Genomic DNA, 12,564 nt, shown 5'->3' on the forward strand with positions numbered 1-12,564 from the left:
AAAAAAAGGGCTGGGGATGTGGCTCAGTGGTCAAGTGCCCCTGGGTTCAATCCTTGGTACAAAAACAAAAACAAAAAAACCCTGTAATTCATAAAACTCCAAAAGACTACATAAACTTGTTAAAAACTCTGGTCTTCCTTAGCACCTTGAGTAAGAAGTATTTTTAATTATGTCATCCATTCACTTAACATTTGTTGACTGTGCCAGGTACTTTATATGACTACATTTTAATCCTCCACACCTGGCTTTAGGTGCGAGTTGTCAATCTCATTTTACAGATAAATCTCACTTTACAAAAATCAACATCATTTTGTAGAGAAGGCAACTGAAGCCCATGGAGAGTTACATCCCTTAGGTGACAGCATGCATAGGAAACAGAGAGGCAGTCACACTCCAGAGAGTTTGCCTCCTAGTATATTGTTATGTTAACCCTACCATTCTGCATTGGATGGATTTTAAACGAATGTTTTAATACTTGTCATATTTAACATCTTTCTGGGTAAGCTTTATGTTAGTTTCATCACTGGTGCTTCTTAAAAAGTCTTTTCGAAAAGATTTTCAAAGCCATTTATTTTCAGTTAAAGGGCCTGTTGATGTCTAAACCGATGAGTTGCCTCTTTGGTGATCATAGTATTTCCACCAGGCAGGTTGTCCTAGAAAACATTGGCGGGGGAACTCCGAAACCAACATGATCAGAAATCAGTCTCTGGAATAGTAAGTGTGCACCGCTGAGGGCAAATTAACTCTTCAGAGCAAGAGCCTTCCATTTTAGTCAACTTTATAACACAAATTTACCTTTTGTGCATATTCTTTCATGTAATGATTGCTTATCTGTTCCAAGCCAGCCTCGTCTTTCCTCCACCATTTGGTTAAGTTGTATTTTATTTGAGTATACTTATTTTGGGGTACTAGGGAAGGAAGGGAAAATAAATCTGAAATGATGTACGACGATGCTTAGTACACAGGAGAAACTGAGATGCCTCATGGTCCAGGCACTTGTGGAGACACAAGTGAACCCTCCAGATTGGACCACAGCTCTACAGTTCTCACTTTCTTGGAGCCCCAATTTCCTTATCTGTAAAGTGAGACTGACAACTATCATATAAAACTGTTGTGAGGATTAAAAAAAATAGTTATGTACAGTACTTGGCACATTCAACAAATGTTCAGTGAATGAATGAAAAAAATCTTACTCAAGACTATAAGTCTCTTCATATGAAAAAGTTAAAATGAGAACTAGTCAGAGATAAGGCAATTGGAACTGGGGAGTAAGATCACTTCAGCAATCATCAGTTTCCATAACACAATGTCATTACCTATGACAACTTGTATTTCGTAAGTACAACATGTATACTCCCTTTATAAATAACAGAAACACTGTGAATGTACCTATGTCCCACTGCCTTTAGGAGTGCTTAGCAATACTGGGATATTTTATAACACTTGCCAACTAAGGCCAGAGAGGGGCAAGGGCTTGTCAATTAGTAGCATACTCTTTCCTCCTACTCCTCAAAAGAAGCAATATTTCCTATTCTTTCATCAAAGGTTACTTAAACAAATCACTCAGCTTATCTCCAAGGATCAAGAGGACTTTCTTAGTGTTTAATCATGGAAAGACCTTTTGATAATTAGGATCATTATGTGAAGACCTGAAAGAGGTACTAGCCCACAAAGCAACTTAGCTTCCAGGAACGCATGTTTTTGGATTCAAAATTCCATAGAGGCTTTGATTTCAACAATTAAAATATTACCTATGAGGATAATAACATGAGGAAAACATGAAGAAAACAGTTGATACATTGGAATGATCAGGCTGTGGACAGTTTCTTTCAAAAAAGAATTTGTTATTGTTGTATACAATATTGTTTATCATTACCAATAGACACTGAGAAAATATTTCAAAAACATATGTTCAAGAAAAGCTTAACACAAAATGACATGCTGAATGGAAAAAATCATAGGCATCCAAAGTGTTAACTTATTGTGTAAAGGCAAGAAAAATGAAGCAGAATGCCAATTCTACCCTCCTCTGTCATGGGTACAGTGAATTCATGTCCTTGGAAATTAGGAAACCAGATTAAGCAATGATTCAGATTCAAGAAATGATCAAACTTAAAGGTAAGCTAAATGTCACCCATGCCAGTAAAGATGGATAGGTTTTTTAAAAATAACATATTAAACCTACACAAAATACTTTTTAAAAGCTTTGTGTATGATTGTTACCTCTGAAGGTCTTATAATATGCCTTTTGCCTCTTGGAGCTTCAAAAAAAAGCTGTTCTTTGGCACCAGAATTAACTTGCAATAATTTTCCTGGGATGACAGAAAGGAGACAGACAATTAAACTGTGTATTTATCTTTTTTTATTATAAAATGATAAATTACCACTATTTTGATTCATTTTAATCAAAGTCTCATAAATTGAGTAAATGCATGTTAAATTATTCAGAAGGGCATGTAAAAGAAATAACATGACAAGGTACAAGACCCAAATCTATGATTTTTGGAATATAAACCTCATAAAATTTGACCTTGAATATCCTTCAAATAGAAGAATCAAGCTTGATATGTTTTACTCTGTTGCACTGGAAAATAGCTACAAATTTTCAAAGACTAACAAAATCAATTTATTTGCACTTTTCCCCTGTTGTTGCTTAGCATATAAATGAAGTGAAGCAAACTGCTTTCTCAAGAATTATGGCATTTGAGGCAAGATCCTTGTTGTGAGCATTGTGTTCACTCAGGTCTAAATTCTAAATTTATCTTTAAAGTTAGAAACAGAGGGTCTGGGGATATAGTTCAGTGGTAGAGCTCTTGTCCAGCTTGCATGAGGCCCTGGGTTTGATGTCCAGCATAGCAGCAAACAAAGTTAGAACAGAAAGGACACATAGGGCTGGGGATATAGCTCAGTTGGTAGAGTGCTTGCCTCACAAGCATAAGGCCCTGGGTTCAAATCCCCAGCACCACAAAAAAAAAAAAAAAAAAAAAAAAAAAAAGCAGAAAGGACACATAAAACAAACTATAAATGCTTTCTTCTGGAATGAAATAGACATCATTACCCTATGTACATGTATGATTACACAAATGGTATGAATCTATATCATGCACCATTGAAACGAAATGAGGCACCCCATTTGTGTACAATGAATCAAAATGCAGTCTGTAAAAAATAAAAAACAAAAAATAAAAAATGCTTTCTTCCCCACCTTGTCTTACTCGAAAGTTGGAAAATATAAGACTTTCTGCAAACAGAATGTTAAGCAAATATAATCTTTCCGTTTGATATAGAACTATCATCTTAATTTTGATTGATGTTGAAAAAGATTAGATTTCCTAATTTCCCTTCTACTGTGGCAATAATCCTTTTTGGCTTGAAAATCTTAAAGACTCAAGGTATACACATGGTCTGTTATTTTTCAGCATTTTTTCTTAATTATGGAAAATTTCAAACAGATATTGAAGTGAGAATTGTAAGGAACCCCTACGTGTTCATTGTTCAGTTTCAACAGTTAGAAACCCATGACCAGGACTGTCTCATAAGCTCCTCTGACCATCTCACCCCAGATTATTTTGAAGCAAATCTCAGACATCATAATATTTAATCTGTAAGGAATTCAGTGTATGTCTGTACAAAATAACTTTCTCCTTTCTTTTTTCCCCCACATACCTAAGTATGTCTTATAGTCTTAAATTGTCCTTGGGGGAAAAAATGCTCCAAAAAGAACTTTGTGGTTTATATCACATTCTTTAATGTTTAAGTAGGTACCAGCTGGGTCTGAAATCTAGCTCAGCTAACCTTAAGGAAGTGATGAATTAAAAGCAAGATTCTTTCAATTCTTTACTGACAATCTTGTTTCTAATTTGGTAAGTTAGCACATGGCTGATTGGGGGCTCCCTCGACTCTGAGGAGCAAGGCAATCTGAAAATGTGTCCTCTAAAATGGATATTGTTTTCTGACTTCATGGCTGAACATACACGAATGAGAAAAGAGGGACTTAAATTAACTTTCGCTATTTAGCACTTGAAAAAAATGAGTAATCAATACCTTTCCAAAGAACTAAGTATATTTGTAATTATATTTTCAGGATGTTCAATAGTGATTGCAGATACAAAGCATATGGGAAAAGGATTAAAGGATTCAGTAAAGACCTTCTTTGAATGTGGCCAAGTTTTGGATGAATTTTTAACCATGAGATACTAAGAGAACTCAGAGAATCATAATTCTCAGAAGATCCCAACTCACTTTACACTGGTTTTTAAAGATAATACATCACTTAAAAAACTAATATCTGAATGAACAACAACAAAAGACTAAAATATCAGAGTGAGGCACTTTATGATTATAAGAATATTAGACTTTAAACACAGAGCAAGCACCAGAAGTGCCACATGGTGTCACAGACACCTTGTGGGGTACCTACCTCTGCACTCCTTTCCTGAGAACTCGCCCCCATTGAAGGCCAGACCCCTACAGTCAGGTTTGACTCTGGAGGCAGACAGTGACCCAGGAGGGTCCAGTTGGGATGAGATGTGGCTTTGGGATCATGAATGCATTTGCGGGCAGCTGAGACTGGGCTGTGCAGAGAAACCAAAGGCAGACACAGGCCCAGAAGAGTAGTGGGTACAGAGACTAGCTGCCACAGAGCAGGAGGGGAAAGGGGAAGGAAATTCTTGCTTGGTCTCTATTTTCTAGTTCATTCTTATAGCCAGTTCCTTGGGAGATGCTGCTTCCTGTTCTAGATTCTACTCAATATCCCTAAATCTCTCTGGTGAACCCATTCTTCATTATTATTTTAAAATTTAAGCTAGTTTGGGTATCTGTTCCTTAACCTAGGATGTGAATAATTAAAAAAGAACTATTCTTGTGTTAGGAAGGCAAAATTATGGGTACCCTTAGAGCCCCCTGAAATTTACTGCTGTTATTATTCCACTTTTTTTTTTTTTTTAGCATAGAGAAAATATTTAGGTCACTATTCTTCTCTCTCTGCTCCTTTGAATTCATATGTATATCATACAGCTATAGATACATCACCACTGAAATCTAAGGGCAGAGAAAAAGCAAAGAGGAAAAAGACTGGATAATCCATATATAATTACTTCTGAATACTAGGAACCCTATTCTTTCAGAATTCTCAAGTCTTTATTCACTAGGAATCTGCTGACACAGAATGAGAGGACTGAAACAAGCACTGTGCTCATTACTAAGAAGCTAGAGTAGATCAGACATCTGTCAGGCACACAGTTTTATTGTCCACAAAGTGAGTCACATACGTTATTCCAGTTGCCACATAATACACTGGTTAGAATAATTCTAAAAGTGGTATTACATGTGTCAAACTTATCAGGCTATTCGCAATGAAAACAGAAATGAAATGTCCTATGATGGCTCAAACTGTTAATTGGTAAAAGATCTTATAGTCCTGACATTTCTAGAAAAAGAACTTGTAGCATTTAGAATACATCCTTCCATGTTTTGTCTCTCTCCATATTTTATTTCTCTCGCAGTCCACATAGGAACTTTCATGCAGAGTATCTGATGTTTCTGCAAAAGCCTGACGCACTTTCTGGTTTTCCTGGGACCTGCGGCTCAGGCTGGCGACCACGAAAGGCTTCTGCAGCTGCGCCATCTCTGCCCTGACGAGCCAGCTGGCTCTGGCAAATGCTTTCACTATTTCTGACAGGATCAAAGGAATGAAACAGATCTCTGCTTCTAAATTCTGCTCACTGCCCCTGCCAAACCCTCCAGGCCCCCTCTGTGGAAGGGTAGGCTGGTCTTGAGGCAGCATGGAACATTTTCCAGGCATTTGGGCACCTGGATATCTGGATGACATGTCTCATAGCTAATGGGACTGGAGTTAAACCACGGAAGATTCATGGGCACACCTGTTCTTTTCTCCAGATGGTATAATTCTTCTCTAAAAATCACAAGCATTCTACTTTATACTCAAGTCATAGAAACCATTTGGTCTGACACCCTCACCTGACTGAAGGAGCCCTGAGGAAAAGAGACCTTCAAGCCCTTGGCCGCCTCCTCCTTATTCCCAGTGCCCTTCCCATGGGCCTGAGCTCCAGGAGGTTGGGCTTAGGAGAATTCTGGAAAGAGTGAATTTTGCTTCTCTCCCATCAAGTGATGGCTCCAAGATGAGGGACCTGACACGGATCCTTATCCAGGAGTATGGCACTGACACACTGATCTCAGCCAAGATCTTGTGCTTTCATCCTGGACTTACTCCACTTTAATCCCCAGTATCTGACACAGAACTTACATACTTGCAGAATTTAAAAAACAAAAATAAAACAAAAACCAATTCTCCAAATGCACATCAAAACCACAGTGAGCCGGGTGTGGAAGTGCACACCTGTAGTCCCAGAGACTTGGGAGGTTGAGGCAGGAGGTTTGTAAGTTTGAGATCAGCCTCAGCAACGTAGCCTAAGCAATTCTGTGAGACCCTGTCTTAAAAACAAAAAAAGGATGTGGCTCAGAGGGCAAGCTTCCCTGGGTTCAATCCCTGATACCTCCACCGCCCCCCCCAAAAAATTAGATATCACTTCATACCCATTAGGGTGGCCACTATCAAAATAAAAACAGAAAATAACAATTGTTGGCAGGGATGTAGGAAAGGTAGAACCCTTGTGTACCATTGGTGATGAAGTAAAATGGTGCAGCTGCTATCAAAAATAGCACAGTGGTGCCTCATAAAATTAAAAATAGAACTATGTATGGTCCAACAGTCCCCTCCCTGAATATACACCCCAAAGAATTGAAAGCAGGATCTTGAAAAGATATTTTGCACCCAGGTTTGCAGCAGCATTATTTACATTAGCTAAAATGTGAAAGCAACTCGAGTCTCTATCCACAGGGGAACATACAAGCAAAATATGGAATACACACCCAGTAGGATATTATTCAGCTTTAAAAAGGAAGGGAATTCTGACACATGCTATAGCATGGAGGATCCCTGGGGGTGTTATGCTAAGTAAAAAAAGCTGGTTTCAAAAAAATAATACTGTGCGATTCCACTTCTATCAGGTCTGAGAATAGTCAATTTGTTTAACTGTTTTACAAAGCAGAATGGTGGTTGCCAGGGAGGGACTGGAGGAATGGGCAGCTACTGTTTAATGGGTATGGTGTTTCAATTTTATAAGATGAAAAGAGGATGGTTGGTGGTGACGGTTGCCTAACGACATGAATGCCTTAAACTGTATATTTAAAGATGATCAAGATGATAAATTGCATATGTATTTTGCCACAATTAAAAATAATTTAAAAAATCCTCCCAATAAGAAATTTATCTTGGGGCTGGGATTATGGCTCAGTGGTAGAGCACTTGCCTCACAAGAGTGGGGCACTGGGTTTGATCCTCAGCACCACATTAAAAAAAAAATAAAATGGTGGTGTTGAGTCCATGTACAACTAAATTTTTTTTTAATTTGTCTTCATATAACCCATTTTCTTTTGTCCCTTCACTTCCTAATAGAAGTGTAAGTTTTAGTCCCTAATACTTGTAATTTCCACAATCCCACAGTGCTGGGGACTCAAACCCGGGCCCCCAGCATGAGAGGCAGGCACTCTACCAGGTGGGCTATTTGGCCTGCCCCTTTAGTCCCTAATACTGATTGTGGTGGTGGGATTTCACATCTGTGATGGGTGTCATGTTTGTGTGTGGTAGATTCCAAACAAAAGTCATCATATCCTATCTCAACTAGCAGGAGAATAAAAGGGGGGAAATCACTGATTTTTAAAAATGACAGAACAGAGAATATCAAAGAAGGGGTTTGAGGAACAGCTGCTTCTGCCTACCCCGCTTGGCCTCACCAGTTCCTAGGTGACTCAGGCACCCATGTCCTGCCTGATCATAAATTTCAGCCTAAGCTGCACTGCGTCTGGATGGCACTGCCCTGAAATAAAAGCAAGAGGGACTTATCTGATCTCCCTTTGCCCTTGTTGGGTTCTTATACCTCTTACAATAAACCTCATGCCTTCCTCCATCTACTGTGCTCTATAAAACTCCTGCAGGCTGTAAAACTAAAGCAGCCCAAATTCCAGTAGGGCAGGTTCAGCCACAACTGAACACCCGCTCAGCACAAGGATTGCTGAGCCCTACTCTGTGACTATTGTTTCAAGAAATATTTGCAACAAAGTACTCTGGGGTCTCAGAAGTAACCTCTTCTTGGTCCAAGCCCTTGTCACCCTTTTTTTTTTTTTAATTTTTTTTTATTTTTATTTTTTTTGGGTGCTGGGGATCGAACCCAGGGCCTTGTGCTTGCAAGGCAAGCACTCTACCGACTGAGCCATCTCCCCAGCCCCCCTTGTCACCGTTTTCTCTGGTTTATATTAGTTGCTGTCTAACTCTATGTTCTCTTTCTCTTTGAGATGGTAAGGAACGCCCTGCTCTAAATAACCTGGGGTCACTTAGTGGCTGTGGAATAAAGTTCAACATAAACTTCTTAGCATGAGGCAGGAGTCCCTTTTTACTGCCTTTCCACATTGCTTCCCCTCCACCCTGGCCACGCAGCATGACTCACTACTTCCTAACCCCCTGTTCCTTCTACCTTCAAGGATTTGCAGGCCATATTCCTTTGCCTGGAATGTTCTTCCCTGACTTTACTGTTTGGTGAGTTTCTGCACATCTTTAAAGATCCACCTGGAAGGTCTTTCCTTCTAATAAGGCTCCAGAGATTCCCTTGGGAGTTTCTTCCTCAGTGCACAGTGTGCGGGTGCTTTTCTTCTAAAATGGACTACAACTTCTTTGAAAGCACCCACCCTGCCCATTCCTAAATGCCTGTTCCAGCCTTTAAACGTCAGCCAAGTCTCTGGAATAGGATCTAAAAGTTACCCACCCTATAGCATTTATATCCTACCCCAGTACTGACTTGGCTCATCCTGAGCCCAGGCTCACCACTTCCTATGACTCACCACCTCTTGCTCCCACGCCTCACCCAGTTTATGTTCTTGTGTTAGCGCAGCACAAGCATGTCTCTCACTAAATTGTAAATTCCGCAGAGAGGAGTCATGTCTCACTTCTGGATCCTTCACATTTTCTGGCTTACATCTTTGCAAATGGTAGGCACTTGATGTATTAAATAAATGTCTTCGTGGCATTTGTGGGCATGACTTGGATGAGGCAGAGGGTAGGCTGCGAGCTTGGGACAGCAAAGATACTTCAGGCAAGCTGAGTATAGCTTTCTTTCCTCATGGGAAGATGAAAATTGTTGGAGCCTTTGGGGGCAGTTCTCCAGGAGGTGGAGAAAAGGGGAAAAAAGGAAGGAGGAAGAAACCCTGGGCAAGGACAGAGCATGCTCAACCCAAAGGCAAGGTCATGACTTCTGTGGTAAAAGGTGGCACTGTGCGTCTTCAACAGTCTTAAAACTCAATGACCCAAATCAGCAATGATGATAACAACAACAATTATTTTTAAAAGATGGGAAAAACCCAATGGTAATGACAGCTGCTTCTAGGCTACAAACTTATAACCATTATATTACAGTGAGTCCCCCTTCCCAGACTTTTCTCTAAAACGCAACTGCCATTTTTCTCTGGAAACAATATATGTACGGACATTGATTTTTTTTTAACAGAAATTATACCTTAAAAGTCACACATACTTTACCTCTAGAATCCCAGTCAATATGTGTAATGTAACTAGAAGCTCCTTTACAGATGCCAACCCTCTTGCTCGTCAGTACATTGTAAATATCCACAAAGTTATCATGGGATGCCACAGCTAGGTATTTTCCTGTATCTATGAAAACAAAGGTGCAGTTAACACCAAAACACTTTCTATGGGAATTTATTTCCAAGAAACTAGTAAAGTGGGAACAAGGTCAAAGAGACATTTTAAATAGTTCATTCTTTGGTTTTTTTTTTTTTTTTGGTTTCTAAAGGCCAAATGTTCTCTCTGGTATGCAGATGCTAACACACAATAAAGGGGGTGGAGGGAAGATTAGAAGTTCATTGGATTAGACAAATGGAAATGAAGGGACAGAATGGGTCGGGAATAGGAAAGACTGTAGAATGAACTGGACATAACTTTCCTATGTTCATATGTAAATACACAACCAGTGTAACTCTACATCATGTACAATCACAAGAATGGGAAGTTATACTCCATGTATGTATAATATGTCAAAATACGTTCTACTGTCATGTATAACTAAAAAGAACTAATAAAAATAGCTCAAACAAGGAATTATAAAAATAAATAAAATAGTTCATTCTTAAAACTTTTTTTGCTCCAAGACTATGACATTTCTCAAAGTCTCCACTGTCATTTTTACCTTTTGAAAATTTAATATCAGAGATCATTTCTTTTCTGTGATGGAAGGAGACCATGTCTTCAACAGTATCAGCATTTACCACCAGGAAACTCCCGTCATTCAGGCCCACCGCTAAGGCTTTCCCATCAGGGGAGAAGGCACAGCATCTTCCGCCTGTAAAAGAATCCACAAAGAACACTTGCCAGCCAGCACTGTCTGTCAAGCAAACCAAACGGAGAGATGGAGGGATGGATAAACCTGCAGCGGGCATTACAAATGGACACGCGACTGGATCTTAACCGCTACACTTGTGAGAACACTAAGTTTGTAACTTAAAACATCTCTTTCCTTCAATCCAAGGACAGTCATTGTAATGTCAAAAAGTCATTTCCAATTTCCATAAGGTTTACCCATTTATTTCTCAGTATCTGAATACCTGGAGTTTTTAAAAGGCAAGTTGGGTAAACAGCAGAAAGAAGGAAAAGATTAATATACCCTCTACTTGGCTAAGGAAAGAGGAAATGTTTAAGAATGTAAGTTCTGCAATAAAATTTCTAGAGACCGCTTTTTGGATATTGTACCTTATGTACAAATGTGTTGTATTTTTAAAAACCTCATTATTCACTCCAACTTCTCTGCCTCATGGATAATGCACAATTCTAGAGGTGGAAGAATCTGGACCAGCCTCTTTTGTCACAGGAAGAATGCAATCTGACAACATTCTCTCAAGGGGTCTTTGTGAAACTAACTGGCATGAGGACGGTGGTGCTGCATGAGCCATACTTTCTGTTGCTTTGTGTGGCGTTTTCAAGTGAGGAGTATGGAGTTTGTGGAGGTATATTTAATAGGAAGCCTACTTAGGAATATACCCATCCCTGCCACCATTTTTTTCCCCAAAGAGCTTTACTGAAATGTAATTTATATATCATACAACTTACCCAATTAAAGTATAGAATCCAATAGGTCTTTTTTAAAAAAATATTTTTTAGTGTCAGTGGATCTTTCTATTTTATTTATTTATATGCAGTGCTGAGGATCGAACCCAGGGCCTCACGCATGGCAGGCCAGTGCTCTACCACAGAGCCACACTCCAACCTCCAATAGTTCATAATATGATCATAGAGTTGTGCAACCATCACCACAATCCATTTCAGATCATTGTCACAGCCACCATTATTGCTGTCACAACTGTGGTGGGCACAGCCCAGGGATATAGCAGCCATGCAGCCTTGTGCTGAGGCATCTCAAACTCAACTACCATTCAGACTCCTGTTGCTGTTCATAGTATGCTGAAAGCTGTGGTCATGCTGATAACTTCAAACTGGCTCAACTAAATGATATCTTGCTTCTTTCATTCACCTGGCATTTATTTGCCTGCTGTAAGTCAACCACGGTTATGGTACTGAGACAATGAAAAGACAAGCCTGCCCTTAGATTAGGTGAACCATAATTGTACACACCAGGGAACTTTTGAGAGTAAAAAGTAGAGTTGTTAATAATTATACCAAGATAACTGGAGTAAACCAGGTTGACCTATCATCCTATCTAAGATGTGTTGATACTTGTTCTTTTGAACTAATTTTTAACCCAGGGAATAAAGTCCATTGACTAACATTTGAGTTCTCCACTCTGAGGACCTGTTTTCATTTCCCCATTGTAAATCAGAGGTCAAACCATTCAGTTTTGCAGTAATTAAAACCATGCTTGAGACTCACGCGTGGGCTGGAATCCTGACTCTACCACTTACCAAGGCCCAGGCATGTAGGGTAAAGAGACAATGTGGCAGAGGGAGACTGCATCAAGAGGTCGCCACAGGTGTGCTCTCTGGGGCTACCCTGCCTAGCTTTGAATCCAGTTCCACCATTTACTAGCTGTGTGACCTTGGGAAAACTACTTAAGTACCCTGTGCCTCAGTTTCCTATCCACAAGTGGTAATGAGAGAGGCCTTAGTTGCTGGGCTTCTGTGCAGACTAAATAGTGTCAGCAGGGTTGGGGCTCACCACTGTCAACTGCTGTCTTAGCACTAGTTTTCATTTTACATATTCCTCCAGAACACTTTCCCACGTCTCTCTGCTTATAAAACTACCCAGTACAGATGTTGTAAGGTCAATCTCACCCTTTCCTGTCTTAAGAACTTTTATAGACCCATTGAGCCTCAGCTCTTAATGTCACCTGCCTGATGAAGTCGTCCCAGGAAGCAGGTTTGTGTGGGATAGCTTCAATTTACCTTTCACGTTTGCTTTTTAACCCTTGCCCACCTGCTCTGTGCTTGAAGCTGGCCTGGGAGGACTGCATCTGGGGCTCCCTT

General features: G+C 39.8%; 1 protein-coding gene across 7 annotated transcripts in view; it reads right to left on the reverse strand.

Annotated features, from left to right (window-relative positions):
• Positions 1-12,564, reverse strand: part of Eml6 (EMAP like 6) — a 262,976-nt gene that overhangs the window by 54,810 nt on the left and 195,602 nt on the right. For all 7 annotated transcript variants that reach the window (XR_007104749.1, XR_007104750.1, XR_007104751.1 and 4 more), the window contains exons 23-25: positions 10,278-10,430; positions 9,611-9,742; positions 2,224-2,312 (exon numbers count right to left, since the gene is read on the reverse strand). Coding sequence is in view for 4 of the 7 variants with exons in the window: in XM_047523319.1 (XP_047379275.1) it covers positions 2,224-2,312; positions 9,611-9,742; positions 10,278-10,430 (374 nt within the window). In the remaining 3 variants the exon portion in view is untranslated. The remainder of the gene's footprint in view (positions 1-2,223; positions 2,313-9,610; positions 9,743-10,277; positions 10,431-12,564) is intronic.

This window comes from Sciurus carolinensis, chromosome 13 (genome assembly GCF_902686445.1).
Source record: "Sciurus carolinensis chromosome 13, mSciCar1.2, whole genome shotgun sequence".
Classification (NCBI taxonomy): Eukaryota; Metazoa; Chordata; class Mammalia; order Rodentia; family Sciuridae; genus Sciurus; species Sciurus carolinensis.